Source organism: Phalacrocorax carbo, chromosome 1 (genome assembly GCF_963921805.1).
Source record: "Phalacrocorax carbo chromosome 1, bPhaCar2.1, whole genome shotgun sequence".
NCBI lineage: Eukaryota > Metazoa > Chordata > Aves > Suliformes > Phalacrocoracidae > Phalacrocorax > Phalacrocorax carbo.
Window position 1 is genome coordinate 4,537,365 of NC_087513.1, and position 24,972 is coordinate 4,562,336.

The 24,972-nt window shown below is 52.5% G+C and overlaps 1 protein-coding gene across 5 annotated transcripts in view; it reads left to right on the plus strand.

The window, feature by feature from the left end:
• Positions 1 to 24,972, plus strand: part of PFKFB3 (6-phosphofructo-2-kinase/fructose-2,6-biphosphatase 3) — a 43,146-nt gene continuing 18,174 nt past the window's right edge. For 2 of the 5 annotated variants that reach the window (XM_064442542.1, XM_064442557.1), the window contains exon 1: positions 20,885 to 21,483. In XM_064442542.1, coding sequence (XP_064298612.1) covers positions 21,405 to 21,483 — 79 coding nt within the window. In that variant the 5' untranslated portion in view covers positions 20,885 to 21,404. Of the gene's footprint in view, positions 168 to 20,881; positions 21,484 to 24,972 lie in introns of those variants that run through there. The other 3 variants (XM_064442550.1, XM_064442565.1, XM_064442532.1) reach the window with 3 other exon arrangements.

Here is a 24,972-nt window from a genome sequence, read left to right on the forward strand (position 1 = left end):
CCAAATGACGCTGGGTTCTGCTGGGCTTTGCCCAAATATGTCCGTTTCCTTCTAAAAGAAGGAGGAAGAAGGAAGAAAATACAAAGAAGAAATATATTTATATTCATATATATTCCTATAAGGACAAGGCGTCCCAGCACAGCCCTGCCTCATGCCGTTCCGCAAAGGTAGGGACTGGATGGGGGGGCAGCACCCTGGGATGCTCCCCCGGCCGGGGTGGGGGGACCTGGGGGACCCAGGGTGGGGCTGGGGTCTGTGCTCGGTGCGGTGCCTCCTTTGGGGTGCGAGATGGCTCTGCTGCACCGCTGGCTTTCGGGGGAGGATGGGGGACACTCCACGATGCTGGGCTGGGGGCGGGTAGAAATGCAGCCTGCAAAGGGTAACTGTCTCCCCTCCGCCTTCCCTTGGCTGGGGGGTTTTTTGTCTCTCCTTGCTCGGGGGGCATAAGCTGCTCTGGGTGGTGCAAGGGCTGGAGACGAGAAGGAAGCAGGATGTTTCTGGGCAGGGGGTGCTGCTGGGGGTTGTTTGGGGCAATGCGTGCATTTGTGGTGGTCCTTGGGAGATGCTCAGCTAGAGGAACTGTGCTGTTGGGAGCCTGGGAGGAGAGACCGGGGCGGTAACTGGCTCTTGAGAGGGGTACCCCACCTGGGCAGCCCTCTTTCACACCGTGGTGCTCTCGGATCTGCACCCCAAACCTTCTTTTTTCCCAAAAACTCCATCCTAACACCTGGCAGAAATCCCCCCTTGCCATCCCCTGGCTTAGAAGCATGGGGCAAGAAGGACCCAGCTCAGACCTAAAGCCCTGACGGCTGCTCCTGTGCTGCCCCACGGAGGGGATGGATGAGTTTTCCATCCTCTCCAGGCTGCTGCGAAGCGGAGGCCCTTAATGTCTCCTCTTCCTCACCCCAGAGGGTATCGTAGCACGGGCATGGTGGGGCACCGAGCAGGGTGCTCATGGTGGCCTCTCGTCCTAGCAGCTCTGCTGGGAGGAGGAATGGAGAGGAAGAAGTCTTCTCCAGGAGGCACAAAAGCCAGGGGAGGCAGGGTTAAGCTGGGATGCGCAAGGACACGGGGAGAAGATGCTGCTCACCATCTAACCCAGGTGCTTCACTGAAGCAAAGCAGCGTCTCTGGACCAGTGGGCAGCCGGTGCCACGCCGGGCGCTGGCGGTGCTGGGGCTGGGGCAGAGGGTCGTGCTGCAGAGATGTTACACACTGAGGCTGGTGTGACGTGAAAGGGCAGCAGGGAGGGAAAGAAAATTTGGGAGCGAGGGCTGGATTTGTTTTTCTCACCTCTCCCCGCTGTGGGGAGGATGTTTTGGGCGCGCGGCAGTTTGCCCGCCGTGATGTTCGCAGAGCCCGTGACCTCAGGCGCGGAGATTTTTGTTGCCATTTAAGGCTCAGTGAAGCGTGATGTGGTTCACACCCTCGCATCTTGACAGCGCAGCAGACTTCAGGTCTTGATTTAATTTTAGGTGATAAATGGATTCGTTTAGAGCAGAAGGAGAGATGCTGGGAGGTGGGTGGTTGGAGGAAAGCAGAGCGTGTCAGGCTTTAAAAGCGCTGAGCCCTTGGAGGTGAGCACAGAGAGCTGGGGGGAGCTTCCCGTGTTGGAGGGCAGCCTGTGTGGCCCCTCTGCAGCCTCAGCAGGGATCCCAGTGATAGAAATGACAGGCGGGTCTCCAGGACCTGGGGACATGTGGTGTGTTCGCGATGAGGATGCATTTCCATGCGGTCCTGCCCAGCACACCTGAACTGGGGAGGACCCCTTGGTTGGGGCACCATGCTGTGCTTGCCATCGCCGCTAGATACCCGGGGCACATCCACGCTGCAAGTCCTTGGGACCTTGCTGTGGGTGATTTAGTTCTGCAGCCGTTGGATCACCCTCCCAGCCATACCTCCTCTACAGACTTCCTCTAGAGGTCAACCTTGAAATGCCAAAACAGCTGCCAGCAGCTCCCTGCATCAGTTTGCAGCTCCACCTTGGCCCAGAGGCCAGAGTGGGTGGATTTTGTCCATCGCGTGTTTTCGTGTGTGCTCAGCTCATGCTGGAGACCCCCCAAGAACCCCTTCTTCTTGCAGACGGAGACTTTAAGAGTCGCTTGGACTATAATAGACTGTAAATTTGGCCACGGCAATGCTTGTAGAGGTTCTCTGTAAGGCCTGGCTGCAGTCTGTGTAGACGTGACCCCAGTTGAGAGCATCCTGTTGGGTTGGTGGGACCCCATGTCACCAGCCATACCTAGAACACTGCTTGGTGGCTGCAGCTGGGCTGCCTGGGCTTCCCATGGGCACATCTATAGGCCACCAGGCAGGAGGGTTGTGGAGAGCACAGTCTCCTGGCTGCCCTTCAGAAGCTGCACAGAGCGAGCTGTGCATATCCTTAGTCTGCAGGAGAGTCAGGCATGAAGGTATTTTCTCTGTAGTTCAAAACTTGGTGAATTAAAAATCCTTGCTGAAGGTGGTGGCCTCAGCCAGACTGGAGTCAGGATGCCTGCCCGATCCTCCCGGAGGAAAACAAGGACTCCAGCCAGCTTGGTGAGGAGGCTGAGCCCTTGGCAGCCTCTTGGGAGCAGCGTCTCACCCCAGGGCTTGCTCACCGCCACCCAGATCTGGGGTGCAAAGAGGAGGCTCTGCCTAAAGGCTGCTGCTCTGCAAATCCCAAGTAGCTTGAGGCACAGGGAGACTTTGAGGCGTGCATTTTGGAGGCCCTGAGCTGTCTTTGCACACTCTTGCTTGTGGAAATGGGGTATCCTGGGGAGTCAAATGCAAACTCCACCCCTAGTTCTGCCAGTTTCTCACGGCTTGCAGCTTTGGCATCACTTTCCTGTGTCTCCCTGACAAGTCTGTGCTAAATCCTCATTGTCTTGGCTCTGTTCTGCCTCCTTTCTCTCTGGGCATCGTAGCCAGTGGCGTTGCCCCAGTTCTGCGGTTCATGTCTATACAACAGTTGCCATTTAGCCGACCTCAAGGCATTTGGCAGTTTCAGGTATTAAAGCAAGGTATTTCTAGCAGAGATGCTCACGGACAGCTAGAAGGAATGACCTTAGGGCAGGAATTAATTTCTTGCAGCATCACCATAACAGCTGGGAGCGCTGGAGAAAGTCCTGATCCCCAGGTGGTGCCGTTAGCCTGGCAAAGCCCCATCTGTGGCTAGCGCTCTACTGGCAGGAGATCCTGGGAGCTTTCACCTAAAACGCCCATTGCTCTGCCTGAAAAAATGGTTTAATTACTGCAGCTGACACGAGGAAGCCTGGGAGCATGCAGGTGATAAGCAGCCAGGATATTGCCGGGCAGTGGGATGTCGTCATTTGTCAAAGGACGAAGGAAATCCTGGTGGTGTTCCTGGCTGGGAAGGAGCAGGAGATAAGACTGAAAGCCAGCGAGCAGAGCTCAAACGGGTGATGCTGGGAGCTACTGGCTTCCCAGGGTATGGGTACAGCCGTTAGCATGTCGGCAAGGGCATGACAGACCCATGGTGCAAGGTGCTCCCCAGCTGAAAAAAAAAATGCATGGCACCATGAATATATATATTTATGGGTATATATAAAGGTATAGGTTGGCTTTGAGCTGTTGGACTGGGGGGACCTGCTGGGTCCCGCTTGGACCCCAGTCATCAGGGCATGGTACTGCTCGTGTGAGCAAAGGACATGTGGCTTAAGTTGGGCAAGAAAGAGGACTCGGGCCCTGCTTGAGGGGGGCAGATTCTGGCACTGGTGTTGATTTTGTCTGTTGATAGTCTTCTCTGGGACCACTGAGGAGGATCATGCTGGTGGCGGAGGTGGGCCTGGATGGATGCGGGCGGTGCTTTGGAGAGGTGATGGCGGACGCCGTGTCCCTGCAAAGGGGCTGTGCTGACATGGAAATCAGCTGTAGTTCTGCAACACCAGCGCAACCCGAGGCAGAGCTTGGACAACTGCAGCCAACTGTGCTGAGCGCGCTGTCTTTGCAGGACAAATGAGAAGAGCTCATAGCAAAGTGGAGATTAGAAGAAACGTGGGCATGATGGACCAGCATTGGATCCTGTGCAGCATCTGGAAGAGCAGCCATCGCTTGAGGAGGCAAAAGAAGAAGGAGGGACACTGGAAAACGCACAAGCATGGTGGTTGGGGAGCTCCTGAGAGGTCTGGGGCTGAAACCTGAGCTCTGTCCTTCATCTGCTGTGGGAAAGCAAGAGGTGCCTCCTGGTTGCTACATGCATGAGTTGGATTAAACATCTTTTCCCAGGCTGAAAGCAATCTGGTGGGCATCCTTGCATATGCCCTCACCTTCCTTAGCCCTCTGGAGTGAGGTGTCCAGCCTAAGCCAGACATGGAGGTCCCCCCAGGAGGCAATGAACCAGCAGGCCCAGAGGAGGGTGCTTTGATGACGGATAGGCTCAATGGCCCCAGTGGCAAACTCTCCACTGACGTTGACCTCAGGGCAAGCCAGACACTTGGGTCCAAGCTGGCAGCATGCAGCTGAGATGAATACGACCTCAGAGCTAGCAAGGGGCTGGAGGAGCTGAGCACCCACCATGCTGCGGGGAGCATGAGGTTTGAAAAACCCGCCCTAGCCTTCCCAGGCTCCTTCCTCCCCACATCACACCTACTTCCACAAAGACCTATTCGCTCACCTTCAGCCAAGTTGTCTGGAGATCTCGGAGACTCTCTAACAGCAGCCCCCAAATCCAGCCCTCGGGATGCTTGCAGGGCACAGAGCTGCTCTGCAAAGAGACCTCGCTCCGTGCCGCATCTGCTGACCCCATTGCAGATACGTTGTGTTGGATGTGTCTCGGCCACCACGTCCCAGCCATGATGGGGGGGCTTGTCTGCATGGAGGTTTGCAGCGTCCCATGATGCTGGGTGGAGAAGAGCACCTGGTAGAGCTACACAAAGCCCTGCTGATGTCTACCTTCCCATGGCTCCTCTCTGCCGGCAGCCATCAGAGCAATCTCCTGCGAGCAGCTCCCATCCAAAGGTGTCAGAAGTTGTTATACAGCAGGAACAGTGCTAACAGGAGTTGTTTTGTCAGAAAGGAGAAACGCCCTGGTGGGGATGGCTGTTGCAGAGGTGATTTCTGCCACCAAGCGCTGCAATTTCCAGCCGCATGGTGGGAGGAGTGGGTAGACAACCCGACCGCTGTAACAATACTGCTCTTTATTAAGCCTTTTCGCTCACTGCTAGCAGAAGTTGTGACGTCTTCTGGTCTCATTTCTGCTTGCTGAGATCAAGGAGGCTCTTGTTAGCAGAAGCAGAGGTGCCTTTTACATGGGAGCATGAAGGGAAAGGGCAGGACAGTGCCACATCCCAGTCTTATTTCTGCAGCATTTCCCCTTCTCTATCAAGCGCTTCCCTGATATCACAGCTCCTGCAGAGAGTCAGTTTATAATGCTCTCTGATGGGAAACTATCTGCTTTTGCAGAGTGATTCCAGCTAAGGGTGGAGATTTGTCTTTCTGCACGTTTTTTTTGGTATTGAAAAGGATAATTTTGTCACTTTGGGCTGCTTTCTGGCTTGCTGTCAATGCCCTGCAAATCCTCATGCTGCTGCGTTTGCTGATCACGTCACCCGTCGCTCCTCGATGTCGTGCTTTCCTGGCAGGCTTGGGAAAACTTTTTATCCAGTGCTTCCCATCAAAGGCACTGGGGATGATTTACGAGCATTGATGAGCAATGCCTCCAAGTGACACAGATGGGGAGCGGCCAAGGGGGGATTTGGGAGCTGCTGGAGGGGGTCCTGTCTGTGGGGGCTGTTCACGGTGATGGTGACGGTGACAGTGTGGGCGTCTGCTCGCAGCCGTCTGCTCAAAGGGCAGGGAGGAAACGTGCGGCAGAGCTGGCCCCAGCTCTTCTGACTCACCGGCTCGTGCCTGAGTCAAACCATTGCCTCGTTTTCAATTAACACCTTTCCTGGAAGGCTGAAAACCCCCTCGTGTCCTGATTTGCCCCTTGGCCGGTGTTTCTTGCCAGGGTGTATTACTTCTGGCTCTCGGTTTCTTTTCATCCCCTTTTACCTCACCAGCCTTTTTGAGTGAAACACAAGCAGATGTCCCAAATGAGCAGGTGTCTGTCCCCGCATCACACTGTCCCGGTACATCTCTTGCTTCCTGCACCACCAAAACAGCACTTGGTGAGCATGACCTCTCCACTGCCTCTTTGACATTACACTTTCTTTAATGTTTGCGACCACTCGTGGAGAGTTTTTAGTGGGTTTAAGGAGCCACTTGTGCCTAGCAGTTGTGTTCCTGATGGTGCTCATGGGGTTGTGCACAACCAAGCAGCAAAGCCCACCGTGTCTCATGGTGTTGGTGCAGCAAAGGACATGCCAGGCTGTGGTAGGGAGGTGGGATGCCGACAGCTGGTGGTGGGACCACCACCCGCCTTGAAACTGGGGAAGGAAGCTTGTAAAGGGTGTGCAGCTGCCTATAGGGGAGCTGTAAGTTCCAGTGGGGGTTTTGGGACCCACTCTGCACCCTGATTGCTCCACAGAAACCAGGCAGTGGGACGAGATGGGTTGTTACAGCTTCTCAGACTTCCCGAGTATGGGAATTGAAACCACATAAAGATGCAGTCACTGATAGCATCTCCTCATCTCCTAACCCGGGAGCAGGCAGATATGCCTGTAACCTGCCTTCCCAGGGCCAGCAACCCACCGATAAACTTGGAACGCTGGAAAACCTTCCCCTTGGTGTTTTACCTCACTCCTGCGTGGATGGAGGACTCCCCTGTGCTGTATTTACATGGGGAACAGCCATGACCCCGGTGCTCTCTAATCACATCACCTGCTGAAGACTGGGCTTGGTGGCTGTGTTACATAGGAAGAGCCAAGCTGGCTGGGCTAGGCTGGGCTTGGGCTGCGGCACAGGGTCTGTCCCCTCTGCAGGGAGCTCAGCATGGGCTCGGGCTTCACCCCAGTGCTCAGATTGCACCACCGACCCTCCCCGGGCCGCTTCTCCACCTGGCATCCCACCATCTCTGACGTTCCTCTTGCCATCGGGAGCCCGTGCTGGCAGGGCGACTGACATGCCGAACCCTTCCCTAACACACCCTCAACGATGGAGAAATTCATCTCGGCATAGAACGACTCCAAAGGCTTTAAATCAGATGACCATGGGTTTTTCGTGGAGGGACGTGGGAGGATTTCAAAACGAGCAGCCAGCGAGGTGTGATCCCTGTTTGCCTGGTGCGTGCGTGCACACACGCAGGCACGCATGTCTCTGCAGGGCACCCCACTTTTTTTTGTCCCTGCATAACCACAGTTTAAGGATGAAAAAAAAAAAAAGAGTATGGGGACAGGCCCTAGCTGGGAGTCAAGATCAAAAACACACTAGCAGGTTCAAATTTCCCTTCTGTTTTCCCCTGGAGGGTTCCTTGTCCTCCCAAACGGTGTTAGGCTTTCCCTAATACCTAGCCAACGTTTCCTATATCTACCTTAAACCTTCCTTGCTATTGAGGACAGTTATAATTTTCTTTATAACATCCTTTTTCAGACTGAAAGCTGTTCACACGTTTTCCACCCCAGGTTTCTCCTTCCTAGAGCACAAAATCACCCTCATTTTGTGCTCTCCCATATATCCCATTCTGGAAACAACTGCTTGGTGTTGCCCACCCTGGCCTGTCCCACATCAAACCTCTTCCCAAAAGCATGGGGCCTGGAGGGAGATGTGCCCTTCTCTGGTCCTGAGGAACCAGCACCATCCAAGCCAGAAAACAAAATCTCCTGCATTTTCTATACCACCTTCCTGCTAAAACACCCTGGAACTGGGCTTTCTTTTTGGTTTTTAATTATTTTTTCCTCCAGGGGCTTCGTTGCTGTTTGTTTATAGTTGGCTACCAAGACTTTTTTATTCCCCCTCTTCCCAGTCCTTCAGTCGTCACTGGAATATTTCCAGCTTTCTCACTCAAGGCAGGGGAAACTGAGGCACGGGAGGGTGCAGCGATGCGCTGGAGGCCTCTGTGATTGTGGCTTTAGCTGCTCTTATCTGCAGGTCCAGCACTCTCTGCATCAAACCTGGCCGTGCCAGAGCATCCTGCACTGTGCCCCCCACGTTGGCACATTTTGGTGTGCGTTGCTGGTCCAGACCGTACCGTAGTGCAGTGTGGAGCTTCAAAATCAACCCGTGGGGGTAGGAGCAGGGTGTTAAAACCCCATTTGGAGGGATTTGGGTTAGAAAGGGGGGAAAGCTTTGCTCAGCCCTGGAATAGATTATCTGAGGACAGTGTGGGGAGTCTGAGACAGACAAATATCTCCCTGTGAAATGGCTTGGGGAGAAACGATGCTGCTTTTGGGCTGAGGAAGGGGAGATGATATGTCTGCTGGGAAAAGGGGGTGCTGCTGTGTTCCTGTGCAGCCCTCGGCAGCCGGCGTTTGGGCAGGGACACGGCAAGGCTGGTGTTAAACGGCTCCAACCCTCCAGACAACCTGATTTATTCCCCTCCTTGAAGCCTTGGCAGTCAACTCTGGAGCTTGTTTGCCCAACCTGATGCAGGGAGAGCCTTTTGCAGGGCAGCAAGGTGAACTTGTTTACCAACTTACTTGTTATTTTTTGGCCATGCAAAGCCTGCTGGCAGGCGGCTGCCGGCGGGAGCTCACGCTTGGCCACCCGAGAGGGACGGCAGGGACACAGGGCTGCCGGAGCACGTGCCGGCCCCGACAAGCCGCACGGGCTGTGCATGCCCCGTTCACATGCACGCGGGGAGGAAACGCTGCCAGGCTCTGCTTTCCTGACCTCTCCGTCACCCAGCACTACCCCCGTCGTTCCCAGCAGCTGCAGCCTCCTCCGGAGACATGCGAAAGGGGCATGAGCGGCTACCGCCGGTGCCGGGGGGCTGCCAGGCTTTCCAGCTATTTCTAGGAAACCTGGAGAACAGCTGAGTCTAGTAAACAACAGGGATAGCATGCCAGTACCAGAAGTGTTTTTCTCCCAGCAGTACTGGGAGAAAAATTGCATGTCTTGCCTTCTGCACCCAGATCTGGCCACAAGCTCCAAGGAGGGGTGTAACTTCCCAGTTTCGGTCTCTCCGGAGCCAGGATGCTCCGGCTGCTTCTGCCAGGGGATAAACAGGAGGATGGGTTGCACTGCGCGTGTCGTGCTCGTGGGCTTGAAGGCAGGGACTGAGTGCCTGGCCCAAAGAGGTTGGATAATTCTGCCCCTAAAAATGCAGACAGGCACTGCTGGGTTATCCTGCACAAGTGGAGAATAAATGCTCCTTAATCACTGATATAAATTCATTTGGAGGAAACTTGTCCCTTCCCATATCCCAGGTATGATCCAAGTGAGCATCCCACCTTGATGCTTACAGGAGACTCTAGCATGCCCAGGGCAGAAATTTGAGGTTTTGCCCTGTTTTTTTCTCATGCTCACTGATTTTCTTAGAAATCCTCCTTATTAGCAAAGGATTTCTAATAGGAACAGTAGGACATGGCTGAGGCTGTGACTTGGGCTTGGGCAACCCCACGAAGCCCCTCTAAGCCCAGCACCATGGGATGCTGCCCCACTTTGTGCCAACACCACTGCTCTGGAGATGCATCCGCACTTGCGAAACAACATTCACTTTGCAAAAAATTAAAAATATCAAAGAAAAGATAGGTAGTTGTTGTTTTTTTTTCCCAGCCTGGGTCCGTTTCCCAGCTGGAGTGCTGGATCCAGTTTGCAGCTGGGGATGAGGCTTTGGGGTGGGAAGAGGGACTCGGAAGTGGCTTCACCACCGAAATCTCTGTGTTGTGAACCAACCTGAGCAGGACGAGTTGAGACAAAAGAGGCACCTGCCAGCAGTGATTTTTGTGTTTATTTGTTTCTCCGAGGTTGATTTGCCAAAGGCAGGGGATGGATTTCTACCTCCTACCAGCTGCGAAGGACGTGTACATGGGGGAGCGCAGTCAGCAAAGTCTTCAGTTGTCTTGAACATGAAATCACCTCTGGTTGCTGCCGTGCTTCCCCTCTCCTTTTTCTCTTTTTGTAATTTTTGGGTGCAGCTGCTCAAAAACTAACCTAAGTTAAACACATTGGCACCATAAATAGAAGAGCAATTTAATAAACCATTACATGGTTTATGGCTGTTGCAGCTGCAGCAATTTGGGCAGCTTCTCGGTGGAGAACATGAGGGTGGGAAGAGGTCTTTTTTAGGTGTGGCTTTATTAGTCCAAATTTTGGAAAATCTGAGGTTGCCTTTTCTGGTTTAGCTTTGGATGTCCTGCCATGCCGTGCTTGCAGCGATGTGGTTGGGTGGCCTTGGTGGCTAACGGCCCGGCTGCGAACAAGACAAGACAAGGCAACGTGGGATGAGGCTGGCGTGTGCCAGCACCGAGTCTTAGTCACTCCGGTTCATCAATGACTGACTCTGTCTGAATGCAAAAGGACCAGATTTTTGAGGAGCATCCGAAGGCAGCAGAGGCGCAGGCTGCCAGGGACTGAGGCGGTTGCGTGCGCTCCTGCACGTGTCCGAGAGAGCTGTGCTTGTCCAGGCGTGAGGGCTGGATTGGACCCTGCGTGAGATGAGTTTTCAGGGCTGTTTAGCCGGTCAGCTCTGGAACAAGCATCTGTGTTTAAGGCAGGACATGTTAGCGACACGCAACGCATCCATGGCAGATGGATGAGCATGTCTGGCAGATATGGGAGACTGGTGGTTCTGTCACCCTCTGGCCACCCTTGCCTTCACCCCAAACCCTTGCTGGTGGGATCCCCATTAGCCACAACTGCAGAAAGAACTTGCTTTTGCATAGCTGGCAGGTTTGGGAAATGCTCTGGGCTCTGCCCATGCAAACCTCCGTGGATATTGGCACCCCGATGGGTGCAGACTGTAGCTCCTGTTGGCTCAAGGCGTGGATCGGGACACCCAACCATCCATCTGCCCCACGAGGGAACAGGGTGCCTGTCATGTAGGTGCCTGGGACTATCCAAGCCTACAGGATAAATGCACAACGCGAAGCAAAGGAAGGTTGTGCCTTGAGCCCGAGCCTGGCTCTCTTTCTTTATTGGGAAGTCGGCAGGAGAGCCTGCCCAGGAGTCGGGTGGCCGTCGGATCTCTTGTTAACGCAGGCCACTCTCTAGCAGTTGTGTGAATTCAGCCTGATTGCTGGGTAAACAGCCGGGCTGGGAAATGTGAAACCCTCGCTCTGACCTTGCCGTCGCCGCAGGCGTCAGCCCGGGGAGGCGCAAGCGGAGAAGCACGGACCCAGCGGTGCGGTGCAGAGGAGCACGTGGGCACGGTGGGGATGAGCACGTGGGGTGAGCCCAAGTCTCCTGGAGCCATTGCTTTGGTTTTCAAGGAGTGAGAAGAAAAAAATGAACCCTTTGGGGCACAGAGTCTGTGCTGTGATTCCCTGATGAGTGGTGATGCCGGGAATACTGAAGCAGATGCAATCAAAGCAGATTTCCCCCTTCTCCGTTGTATTCGGTGGGGACGGCTCATGGTCAATATCCAATGTGTGATTTCATCTGTGCCATCCCCTCATGGCTCTGGCTCTCAGCTCAAGTAACAGCCGTTGTTCTGGGAGGAACCTGGGGCACTCCCCAGTGCTATGAAGCACAGCATCTTCCCATGTGATCCCTACCAAACTGCCAGGTACCCAAACACAGATTTGCTCCTATATATTAAACTCCAAGGCAGAAATCTGAACATTCAGCTGAATTTTCTTCTTTTTTTTTTTTTTTTTCCTTTTTTCTTTTTTCCCAAGTAGCTGTTAACAGCGTGCCATTGCGGGTTGGAAAATGTAAATGCATTTGAGAAAATATGTTGGCAGCAAACTCCCCATATTGTTTCAGCTTGTCCCAAAAATTCCAGAGAAGTTTCCCATTAATATTTTTCATGTCTGATTGGAAAATATTGGGGAGAGAAGAAACAAATTCTGTAGATATTTTTGGACAATTTTAGCCTTTTTTCCCCTCATGCCAGGTCTCCATGGAAAATATTAAATGAAAAGCACAAATTAAAAACATCTGCTAGGAATTAGATAAATGGAAATCTTTGCCTATAAGCAGAAAAAAAATTTAAGAAAACCCTGATAAGGAAATCTAGTTATTTACCTTCTGCATTCCAGCAGTCTGTGTGATCTGATTCCAGTGATTTGGCTCAAAAAATCAGTGAAGAGAGTTGTTAGGAAATTGGAGATCTGAAAAGGTTACCCGCAGGAAGCTTTGACTGTGGTGAGCTCCAGCAAAAGATACGGAAACTCAGACTGGCTCCTGCATCTGAGGAAAAAACCTCCTTGAGACGCCTGCTGAGTGAAGGGCAGAGCTTCAACCAGTCTTTCATCTCTTGATCATTTTTGTTCCTGGTGCAGAGAATTCAGAAATCTTTGCCATCTCATGATGGCTTTCCGCTGGGCATTTTTCAGTGCGGTTGTGCACCTTCCAATTAAAAATGTCAACCTAGTGACCATATGCTTTCCCTCTTAGCTATGTTTCACAGACTTCCTAAAAGTGGTCTCTGCAGGTCTCAGGTTTAAAAGCACATGGCAGCAGTCTGGAGAAGTGGGACGCTTAGACATCACCTCTTGATGCCTCGTGTTTTCCATCCGTTGAATGGAGAGGTGGACCCTTGGGGAGGCTGATCCAGGGAACAGCTCAGCTCAGAGAGTGGTGTTCATCCCAAACAGTGGTTCTTCTTGGATGCAGTTGAGGTGTGTAGGGCACCATTGGGCAACCATCAGCTGCCATTGCCTGTATGATCCCAGCCCTGTGAGGAAGCAGGGACAAGCAGGTTGTCGATATGGCAGACATGCTCACAGGGGTGTGGGTGGAAAGATCCTCAGCACGTACGCGGTTTCGAAATGTATCTCCTCATCAAAGCTTTACTCTTCCTCCCTACGTGGGACTCTGGATTGAACAAGGAATCGTATTTTGGGTCACCTCGTGCTGGAGCGCACCGAGATGTGCATTGGGTGGCTTTGGAAGTAGACAGCACTGAGGTCACCCAACACATCCACAAGCTACAAACACCTCTGGGGCACATCTCATCCTGATATACAATCAATATCCATAGCAGGGCCCATTTCTCTCCATGGATGGTGCAAGCAGTCAAAGGTGACCAGCCCTTTGTAGACACCCAAAATGACATAAATCCTTCCCAAATGTTACTCACAGCTTTGCTGTGGATGGAGGCAGACACAGCAGGAGCCATGTGGGGCTGCAATGCTTCCTCCCTGCTCCGCATCCCCCAGGGAACATTTCCATCCCAGCCTCCCAGATGGTGCAGATCGTCCTGGGATGTTTCTTTGTAGGATGGCAATTAATCACCCCCTCCCGATCAAAAGCCCCTGTGTAAGGATCTGTACTGATATTAGCGGGGGTTGATAGCAGGGATAAAAAAATATCCTTTTTTCCTAGGCTGTGATTAATCTGGCGCATGCTGCTGCCCACAAGCGCCTCCTGGATCAGCAGGAATACAAACCACCACGGTTTCTTCCTGAGAGCTTTGTACTGTAGCTCCTTGCATTCTAAGAAGAGATTCCCCAGCATCTCCCAGGTGCCTGGCTTTATGACATCGTTGCCTACAAGTCTTTAGAAGCCTCTTGGTCACCATGGCAATGCTGAGGTTGTCACTGGCCTGGGCTTGTTACACCATAAGGTGAGTCAGCCCCAGAATGAAAGGCCACAGCCTTTGCGATTGTTTGATTTAATAACCTGCAACAATGAGATAAAGATCCAGGCCCTTAATGAAAGGTGGGTGTTAATAAGACATTAAGAAATAGTTCAATAGCAAAGACCATGGGATAATGACAGGCTATGATCTCCAGAGGGTGACCATCTTCCACCTTAAATGGGTTGAATAGACTCATCCATTGGGGGTTTCTTGTCCACCACTGGGGCCCTGCAGGCAGGAGACCAGGAGATCTGCACCCCAAATGCAACACTGGTCTGGCAACTAAGCTCTTCATGAACGCAACCAACTTGAACCATTGGGCACCACCATGGAAATGATTCCTATAACAGTCTGTGCTTAGAGGAGGGCTGACATCTTAGCTCCTTCCCGTTGGATCTCCAACTCGCTGCATCACTTTGCGTCACAAATTAGGGCTGGATCAGGTGTGAGCACATGGCTGTATTTCTGCTGGTTTATCTGGAGAAGGCACCACAGTAACATATGCCAGGTTTATGCTGGCAGCAGCAGGAGGGGAAATATCTGATCTGGCAGCTGGGACAGAGTAACCCTGTAAACACATTTCTTTCAAAACAGCAGGGTTTTTGTGCTGGATCGGTCCTTTGTCACAGGCTGTCGGGGCATTTGCTTAGGGACCAGGTAACCTGAAGTCAAGTTTAACATCTTGTGGGTTTACACCCTAAATCAAATCCCAGGACTTTCAGTGAGGATTTTCGCACCCTAAAATCACTGGGCAAATGGGGAGGTGTTTCTCTGATGTAACTGGAAGTACCTGGGAGTAGGAGGCACAACCCAGCGTCAGGCTGGTGTGAATATTGGCTTCTCGGAGTCACTGGTAGTGCCAAACCCTGGGTTTTGGCTCTCTGACTGATCCGCACCCTTCAACCCTTTCTGTTTGGACCAAGCCTGAAATTTTGCAGCCAGAGTTCATTTCAAGGAGAACCAGCATCAGATTCCCAAGATATCCCCAACCGCTTGCCATCTAATTACCCTGTAACCACTTTTAAAAACCCATATTTGTCTCAGCAACCTATGGAGACAATTATCTTTATGATTTAGCCCATATATGTGATGAGTTTTGTTTTTGCACTAGCCTTGTAAGGTCAGGAACTTTCACAGGACATTGCTCAATCCTCCTAGACCCATTTCTGGGCAGACCTGCCAGCATTGAGAAATGTCCCTGCTCCAATGGATGTTGCAGGTTCAGAATGTTATTTCCAAATTTATTTTTTTTTTAGAATTACAGAATGTAATTCTCAAAAATTATAGATGAAACTCCTTTCCTAGAATTTTAAGTAAGAACATTGGTCTGGGAGGCTCCTTTGGAGTCATCAGTCCTGGGTGGTTCCTTTGGGGTCATCAATCCTGCCTACGGGACACCCATCTTATACCGCCCCATCTCTGGCCTTTACTGGGTCTTCCCAGGGACCCTCCAAGACCTGAGCACAGTTGGGGGCACCCACCTCTCTCTGGGGACCATGGAAGGAGCCTTGAGTGATTTTGCTTCTAATCTGCGGAATCGAGATTAAATCAGGCTCTCATCCTTCCTTCTTCCCCATATTCATCACGGCCAGGCAACGCGTTTGCAACTCTCCCATTTCCTTTCCTACCTGCCTTTAACTCACCCGGTTATAATGTAACACCTCTAGTTAGGGCACAAATCTGGCATTGCATTTAGCAAGGCTGATGGCGTAGCACGACAGAGGGTTGACTTCAGGCAGGATTTACTGTCTCTGAAATAGTTTCTGCGTTGCACCGAGCACGACGGCGACAGCACGCAGGGGAGCTCAGAGCTGAGCAAAAGCAACCCGTTTCCCGCGCGGGCTGTTGGTTGATTATGGCTGAAAAAGCACTTAAAGGAAATTATAGAGACCCCCTTTTTTGCCAGTGGACAGTGAAATTATGTTTTTTACTGCCTGGGTAGTGCCCATCGTTGCAAGCGAGGTCACGTGCACAAGAGAGCTGATTTTTGCTGCTTGTTGCTTGAGTGTTGGGAACTGCTGCCCCGTGCATTTGGGCAACCCCTTTGTGGCTTTTCCCTCCTCCTGGCTGCCAGGAAAGGCAAGGTCAGCTCCTGGTGCGGTGTTTGACTAGGGCTGATACAGCAGGGGTGAGCAATGCCCTGTGCCTCTGCTGGGGTTTTCCCTTCTCGGGCTCAGCACTTGTTTCTCAATGTTGGAGACTGAAGCCCTTTGAATTTTCCCCTTCTCTGCTTGCAGCTGTTTTTAAGAAAAGCTCTACCCAAAGGCATGCGTGCGGCAGCCCTGAGTGCTTGCTCTGACGGTATTTCAGTGCTTGGCTGTTAGCAACTAGCTGAATTTCTTACTGTCGAGGAAGGAAAATGTTTCATGAGCACGTGAGATCCAATTACAGAGTGCAATAGTCACAAAAACTGGACGTCTTGTCCCCGGATGGGGGAATGGGTGTATTTCTCCAGTGTTTGAGGGATGGCTCAGGGGCAGCCCCGAGGACACAATGTTCCCTGCCTTGCCCGGATCCTGCACCCCGGGCAGGGCTCAGCCCTCCCAGTTGCAGACCCGAGAGGCGTCAATCGGGAGCTCTCTGATTTCACGGTAGGGGACTGTGAGTGCCGTGCTGAGCGGCATCCCATAATCACTGCAGGAAACCCTGCCTTGAAATAATATTGTGAAGAAACTATTTTTTCTGGTTTGTCTTCCTCTTTGGCCACCAGTGGGGTTGATGCTGCAGGTTTGATGCCATTGCGGAGGAAAGGGAGTGTGTGGTTGCAAGGACGATCTGGGGGAGGCAAGAAATGAGGAAGGAAAAACCAACTCCTGAAGAGGAGAGGAGAGAAAAGCTCTTTTCCATGGCAGAAACACCCCCATGCGTTACAGGGGCTGATGCAGGAGCTTGTCGCGGTCCCCTGGCAGTGGGGCTCTGGCAGGATGAGGGACAGGGTGATCTGAGGAGGGGGAATGGTGATGTCCTGATGACATACGTATGGTTCACACTTCGCTCCTTGTTTATTTATTCTTGTAATTGAAATACCTGTGAGGGGCGAGGGGGAGAGAGGCGATTGAAACCTGCAGACACAAAGGACCATGAACTCCAGCTGCATCGCCAAACCCATTAATCAGCTCTTTAAGCAGCTTTTGCAAAACCCTCCCCACCCTAAGGCCGACCCTCAGCAGCTTTTGCAGACTTCGAATCCCTGCAAAGAACGCGCCATCAGCAGCAAAACCGGCTCAGCATCCAGCGGGCGAGAAGAGGAGGCAACCACTTGGTTTCCTCCCTGACCTTTTTGAAAGCCCTGATTTCCCTAAAGCATTGTAGGCATTTTTCTCGACTTCTCCAGGATCCCACTGATTTTTTTTTTTAAATGTAAAGTTTAACTTTTTTTTTTTCCCCATAAGTGTATAAATACCCCTCAGTCAGCCCAGGGGAATAATATTCTCTGTTGCACAAGGGTGTCATTAATGCGCTAACAAGGATTTGGGCAGCTGCTGCCTGGCTTTTGTAACCTCCCTTCCAGGGTAGGGACAACTATTTGTGCCCATGTGCAGGGATGAATGTCACAGACTCCTGACAGATGTTTTGCAGAAGACCTTTATTCTCAGCTTTTCATTGCTTATACATCTTTTCGACACAATCCTCACGCGATCACGTGCACAAACAATTTCTGTTATTCGTCAGCTAGCTCTAAACACGCGCCTTACGCTACGTTCTGATAGGCTGCTCTTTTTGCGCGACTTCATTTGGTTTTGCTTACTTAAATTCTTCTTGGCATTTCCCAAATTCCTGTTTCTGTCTTTTACTGACGCATAGTTTCAGTTCAAGGACGTGTCAAACAGTGCTAAGTCATTTGCAAATTCATCCCCCACACCCATGTCCCAGGCTGGTAAACTGAGGCCACGCTGGAAATTGCTGTGGGTTAACTGAGCATATGTACGGCTGCATCTTTACAGTGATGTACACACAGCTCCCAGCCACCATCTCTAAATTTTAACCCTGCAGAGTTGCTGGGTGCAGGGTTGGACCGCACGACTGGCATCCCATCACGCATGCTGCACCCTGTTCCCTCCATGCCACATCCTAAGGAGATGGTCCATGTTGCAACGAATATAGGCATGAACGTGACTTGTCCTTTCCTTCCAAGTTTCCTTTAGAGGGGGGAGAAAGAAAAAAAAAGAAAAAAGAGGAGGATGAATCATTGCTTAGTCAGAGTTGGGGCTCAGCAGAGCAATCGCTGCATTTGCCTGCATTTTTATGCCGGAGGAACGGTGCCAGGGGAGGCTGACGGGTGGTCCCTTGGTACCGGTAGGTTCTTCCAAAGGGGACGGGGAGTTTAGTCCAGGATTGTGCTTCTTGGGCCGTATCCAGAGCCTATTTCCACCGTTCGGGGCAGGTTGTTAGGTCAGTTTGGTGTTTGAGCAGCAGAGAAACAAAAGGAGGAATTGAGGGGTTTTGGCTTTGGTGTTTCAGAGAAGTTCACAGCCTGTAAACCCTGTAAGAGAAGGGTGTCCATCCTCACAGGACTGGGGTTTTTCACCCTTTTCCACCAAATTCCCCTCCTTTGCACTGCCATCCCCTCTCCCGCCCCTCTGGACCTGCCGCCTCCATCCCTCGAATGCTCGGGGTCATTTTTAACTCGTCTACCACCAGGACCTGCAGATTTTGAGCCCTGGTGTTACATTTATACCCCTGTCCATTTGTATTTATTAAATCTCTGCAGGTTCCTGCTATGGGGTAGGTAAGGCAGCACCACCGGCGAACACAGGCTTATTTATTCCTCCTCCTCACCTTTCATCACCCAGCGAAGCAGAGGATGTGGAGCAGCATTGCTGGCTGTCCCCTGGCACACCGTGCCTGCCGTGGCTCTTAGCAAGCTGACGCACCTCTAACTAACAGCATCTGACCCCTTCGGTGTATCGATTTCTTGAAAAATCGCTGAGCTAAGCACCCCATGGGCTTCTTTCACAGCAGTTGTGAGCAACAGCTTATTTACTGGTCCAGGCTCTATTTATAGGGAGCTGTGCTTTGGCACGGCACGACTCGAGAGGGGAAAATAAACCCTCCCGGTGCACCCAGAGCTGTCCTGCCACCACCCTTTCCCCACAGTGAAAGCGCCTTATAAATAGTAACGATGCTTCTTCCAGCTGACCTCGCTTGGAGCAGCTGGGTGCTCGTGCCTTTGAAAACCAGGCCATTTATTTGGGAGTTGAAGCTTTCCGCTCCAGTTATTTAGGAGTTTTTAAGCCAAGAATTACTAGGTGGATCTAATTTGAAGTGACTGTGATTTTAATTCAGGCGGGGTTTCGCTTTCAGGCTCCTTTTGGTAATGTGGGGGTGGTGATTTTTGAAGAGGAGAAGAGCTGCAGAGAGGAGAGCTGAGCGGCTGCAGGAAGGGGGGATGCCCAAATGCCTTGCCTCGTAACATCACGTGAATTTTTTCCCTTCTTCTGACTCACATTTTAGCCAGAAACCACATTTTTGTTGCTCTCTGTGGGAAAAGGTCTGGGATTTTGGAAAAAAAAAACCCTCCTGCCCTTTCCCGAGGTTGAATTTTGTGCACGGTGGCCCAGGGAGGACTGTCGAGTCTGGCCCCCATCCCTGCCTTTCCCAGCCGGAGCACTCACTGCTCTCCCCCATCTTCCTTCCCACATCCCAAATCTCTGGCTCTTTTCCAGCTCCCTCATAGTAACTAATTTTTTTTTTTTTGCCTGTGAATATTTTTTTCCTGCGTAGGAAAGGGAAGGATTGTGCATCCATCTTGGCTCCATGTAAGGAGGTAACCAAAAATACGTTCTTTTTAGATCCGTTATAAAAATATAAGCGTTTGCTTCTAGAGGAGGAAAGTTCCCTATATGATAAAAAAAAAAAGGCTCTTGAACAGTTTAAGTATCCAAGATGCTACTTCTTGGGCTTTACATTTTCAAGCAAAATTTGCTTTATTATACCCCATCAAAGCTCCCACCTCTACAGCTCTTCTCAGCTGTGAGATATTATCTCAATATGATATATTTTCATGTTTCCCCACCGTGGCATGTTCACTGGCCGGCATCCTGCCAAAGGGACCCCCCACCCCGGTGCCAAGCGGATCCACCCCATTGCAGAGGCTGCGGGGGGGGGGTGGGGTGGTGGGTGATGAGCACCTGCACCCTAGGGGTCTTCAGCATCTCCAAAGTGGTTTTTCTGGGTGGCACCAGGATGTCCCCAACCCCTCTGCGCTGCGAACGTCAACTTCTTTGGGGTGTTATTATTGCTGGGCTGCTGTTTGCAGCCTGATTTAAGGTGGAAGGGTCACTTGCAGGAAGCTGGCCACTGGATTATTATTAATAATAATAAATAATACAATAATGCGAATAACGATGTGATCGTGCCCGTTTGGGAGCGAAGCTTCCCCGGGAGCATCCCCAGCACTGCCGCCACTTCGCACCCCCACGAGAGCCGCTTTTTGCGGGGGTCGAAGAGCGGTGCGGGGGCCGACGTGGGGTGTCCGCGCCGCCCCCGCGGCTCCCTCCCGGGCCCTCCGCGCCCCCGCGGGGCCGCGCGGGGCGGTGCGGGGCGGAGCGGTGGCCGCGGGCGGAGGCGGAGCCGCCGCCGCAGCCGGAGCATCCCCGGCGGGGGAGGCGGCCCGGCCCGGGCCGGCCCAGCCATGTGCGACGTGAGGGACGTGCCGGAGCGCAGACCCCGGCCCTCCGCCGCCCCCCTGCCCCCACTCCCCCCTCCGCCCCCCCCGGGCGGGGGAGAGGCGCTGCCAGCGCCCCCGGTGCGGCAGCCGCCCCGCAGCGCGGGGGGGGCGAGGGGCGCGCTTGCGCATCCCCCCATCCCACCCCAGTTTAGTTCACCTATTTTTGGCCTTTTAACTTTATTTTTTTATTTTACTGTATTAGTTTTTAACTATTGTATTTCGTTTTACTTTTTATTTTTTATTCTTTCATTTTTTGCCTTTTTTTAAAATTTCTATCCTTTTTTATTATTTAACGAGTTTAATTTTTACATTCTAACATATTTCATTTAACTTCTTTTTTTTTCTTGGAGACCCGCATGCACGCACCCCCCCCCCCTCCCCGGCACAGCACTCAAGGCACGCTGATGGCCTGTCCGTGTGTCCGTCCCCCCGCAGGAGAACAAAGGCTCCCCGGGTGCGGCGGCTCCTCCTTTGTCCCCGCTGCAGTGTGGGGGGCCGGCGGCAGGCGGCAGCGCGGGCCCAGCCCCGCCGAGCCGCACCCCCCTCCCTCCGCCCTGCTGCTGCCCCTCCTCCTCCTCCTCCTCCTCCTCCTCCTCCTCCCCCTCCCCGGAGGGCGGGCGCCGCCGGGTCCCGGCCGGCCTGGCCGGGTAGAAATAGGCGGGCGCCGCCGCTGCCGGCTCATTGCGAGCGGAGCCAGGGGCAGAGCAGCACCGCCACCACCGCCTCCTTCCCCGCAGCAACCACAGCCACCCCTTGCCCGGCTGCCTCGCGCTGAGATCTTCCTCCTTAATTTTTTTCAAAAACCAAAAGGAATTTTTAAACTTTTTTTTTTTCTTTTGGCATCCAGATTTATATCAACGTTAGCGGCCGGACTCGCCTTCGCTCCCTCCAAACACGCAGCGGCGGTATTTGCGCCGTTCCTGCCGGCTTTGTGCCCTGAAGCCCCGTCCCTCCTCCTCCCCCTCCGCCGTAAAGCCTTTACGAGACTCCGAAAGCGCCGCAGCCCCTTGTTTGAACCACCCCAAAGCGACGACTGCAACAAAAAAAACCCAAAACCATTTTTTTATCATCTCATATATTTTTTTCCGCCCTCCTTCCTCTTTTTTCCTCCCTCCTCCCCCGCAAACGCATCAAGGTGGCCTCGGAGCGCAAAAAGACCTTTGTTTTAAAAATGCCCATGGAGCTGACGCAAAGCCGCATCCAGAAGATTTGGCTTCCCAATGACAACCGCCCGGCTCTGCCCCGCCGCTGTGAGTACGGGCACGGCAGCACCCCCGGGGGATGGGGTGGGGTGGGATGGGAAGCAGCCCCCCCCCCCTTCCCCATAATATCCATGCAGCGTGTCCCCCGACCCCCCCTTTCCCGGTGCATCATCTCGCTGTCTGCATCCCACCCGCTGCCATCCCGTGACTCACCCCCAGCCCGGGGAGCTGGGGGAAGGTGGAAGCACCACATGGCAGCTCTCCCAGCCCACCCCCCCCGCCCCGGAGCGGAGGATGCGGAGAGGCGCTGGGACACGCGTGTCCCAATTTCCACCCACCCCCCCACCTCCATCCCTGGGATTAAAAGGGAAGGGAGCAGGTTGCTGACCTCGGCGCCCGGATCCCAGCTCAGCTGGGGTTTGCCAGGGTGTCTGGGACCTCGCTCTGAGTGATTATTAATATTTTTTTGGTGGGTGGAGGCAGGATTAGAGCAATAGATTTGGGGGGAAAAAAAAACCCTCCAGCTGTTTGTAGTTGACCCTATGCTGTGCTTGGGGTGAGGTAGCAGGCAGGTGGAGGAGAAGGCAAAAATTCATGCTGAAACTCTTGCAGCGGTTTCCCTTCTTTTCAAAGCTCAGAAAGATGCTTTTCAAAGCATCTCGAGTGTTTAAAACCAACCTCCGCGCTTAAAAGGAGACTAATGAAAACACAGGCTTAGGTCACCCCGGTGTTACTATAAAACAAATCATGAATCATAATACAATACTAAAGCACAAGAGGCAGCTCTTTCAACTCACCCAACAGCTAAACTGACAACCTGCCCCTTGTGCAGCTCCGCCTAACTCTAAATAAGCGTCGCAGGAATCCGCCGATCCGGGGCTGCGGGGAGCCGGGACGGAGGGGGTGGCTCTTCGCAGCCCGGCGAAGGGTGGAAGTGGTTTGGGCAGTTGGGTGAATCAGGCTCTCCACTGCTTTGCTTTAGAGTCGCTTTGGACATTTATTTCCCTTGGCTGGAAAGTTCCCTCTTTCAAAAAGTAATAATAATAATAAAAACCCCATGGATTTGCCGCATGCGGCTGCCCCATGGCTATGGGTCGGGCGAGGGGCGGCTGAGCCCGGCAGCAGATGTCTGCACATGCAGCCTGTGCCTGGCAAGGGCCGCTCCGCAGCAGAAGCTGCTGAGGAAATGGCTTTCAGCAACAGGCTGAACATCTGGGTTGCCACGGGGCTTTGCTTTTAGTGGGCTAAAATGTCTCCAGGCTTAATGCTTTGCAGATGTATCTGGTTTGATTTTTTTTTTTCTCGAAGGCTGACACCTTTGAAAAAAAATCCCTCGTGTATGCAGAGCCTCCCTGTGTTTTTTTTGCTGCTTTATTCACCTGGTTTCTCAGAGGAGCAAATTCCCTCTGTGGCAGAGCAGAAAACTAACATACTTTAATATATTAAAGTCACCGAGGGGCTCATTAGTACCGTAACGTGCCTTCTAATTATTTTCTCTCGGGGCGGGAGCAAGCTATGCTGGGCACCGTTCGCTGCGCTCTATGGGAAGAGCATTACCGGGCTTTTCTAGGTTTTATTTTAAACTCGAGGCGCTATTAATTCCTCGGCGGCAACAAAGAGCAGAGCCACAAAGGCGGGTGGGAATGGAGGTATAACAGACGCGAGGTCGATGCGGTCCCAGGGGCAGAGGAGGGAGCGGGAGCATCCCTGGGAGCATCTTCAAAAAGCTCCCGCCTGGCTGCACCCCGCGTGTGGAATAATTAGTCCGATTGTCCGCTTCCTCGTCAACGGGAGGCTCGAATGGATGCGAAGTGATGCCTTCATCTGGCCTTTTGACGGCGATCCATTAAATTGCTGTCAAGCTGCACGTCTCTCACGTAGGGGCTGGGAAAGTCAAGTCGTCGCAGGCGGCTGGATGGGCAGAGCCAGGCGAGGGGAGGGGGATGCTCGAGGAGGAAAGGGGCTGCTGCCGCCTTTCTCCCTCCCATCGCCCTGGCTCGGAGGACGAGGGCATGAAAATACAGCGCACGCAACCGCAGCTCGCACGTCGGCAGGGTGATCGCAGTTCCACGCGTGTTCGTGCGGTTGTGCGGCGCAGGAACGCGTTCTCGCTGCGTCCGCCAAGGTGTCGGGGAATTGCAATGGGAAAGAAGCTGGAAAAGGGGAATGCAAGACTAACGGAGAAACATGTGGCGTGGGCTTGCGGGAGGGGGAGACGCGGGGGCGCGTTTCTTACGAGAAGACAGTAAAAATGCCCGAAGTGGGGAGATGGTGGTTTTATCTAACCTTTTATAGAAGCAAATTTGCTTCCTTACTTTTTTTCGCCCCCCTTCCATCCACCTGCTCCGGTGAACCATGAAAGCACATCGGTGCTGACTTCCTAGCAGATAGAAAGCACAAGTGACCAGCTGCTTCTAAATATCCTGATTGAGCCTTTCAAAAGTCCCCCCTGACCTTGACTTACCTGAATAGATGTCGATAGCGAGTAATGAATATGCATTGAAATCCCTGACAGCTTTCCAGCAGTGGTGAAAAGAAATGATGAATTAGGTCTTTGTGAAGCACTGGGAGAAAAACACTGGTTTCTGTTACAGCTCTGATGCAAAGTTTCCCGGAGGCTTTTGTGATTTTAGCTGGGTTTGGGCTCAGATTCCTGATAAAAAGGTGCATGCTCGTTGCCCTGGTGTTTTGGGAGGTGCTTCCCAGCTCTGGAAACAGATACTTTTTCACAGTCCAAGAGGAACCTGGGTCTTTCCTTTGGCAGCAAACTGAACTGGGGAGAGGTTCCTCAAATGCAGGTGTTTTAACTCCTGCGGCACCTTTTGGAGGTTACACTTCTGCACCCACGCAGCACCAGCTCTGGGTCTGTCTCAGCTGTCTGGAGCGAAGGGACATGAACAGTACCTGGCATTGTCCCTGTCCTCTCCTAGTGCTATTACTTTGATGGCCTCAAATCCTCCTGGCTCCGCTCTTTGAGATCCTTTGTTTGCTGGCAGGTAGTGAAAGGAGGAGTTTCTCTATTCAGGTATTATTCCTTCCCCCCCTCCCTTAATTTAATATGTCTTTGTTGTGCAGCAAAGGCTTGGACCTGTAGGTTGGTTGAGGATGTGAGATTGTTAGAGAAGGGGAAAAAAAATATTTTTCTGGATATGTTGCACAGCTGCCTTGGTACCCCAGCACAAAAAATCGGTGCTTGCTGCTGAGATCAGTGGGAGCTGGCCCGAGCTTTTGAAACGGCAGCACCGGGGATGCAGGCAACACAAAGGGAGCAAGTGTGAGGGTAGCTCCAGCCTGAGGAATTTGGAATATTTAGAGGGAAAAAAATTATCTCTTAGATAGTTTTCGCATCCCTTGCCTGCTGAGTCTGCTCTGGGGAGACAGCCAAGCAGATGACGGTGGGTCTTCTCTGCCCTTCTGGGCACAAGTGCTGTAACTCTTCTCTGTGGCCTTAATTCAGTTTCTTTAGCTGTTGGATTTTTTTATTATTATTATTAGAAGGGGAAGAAAATCCCATATGCTTTGCATGCTTTCCATATA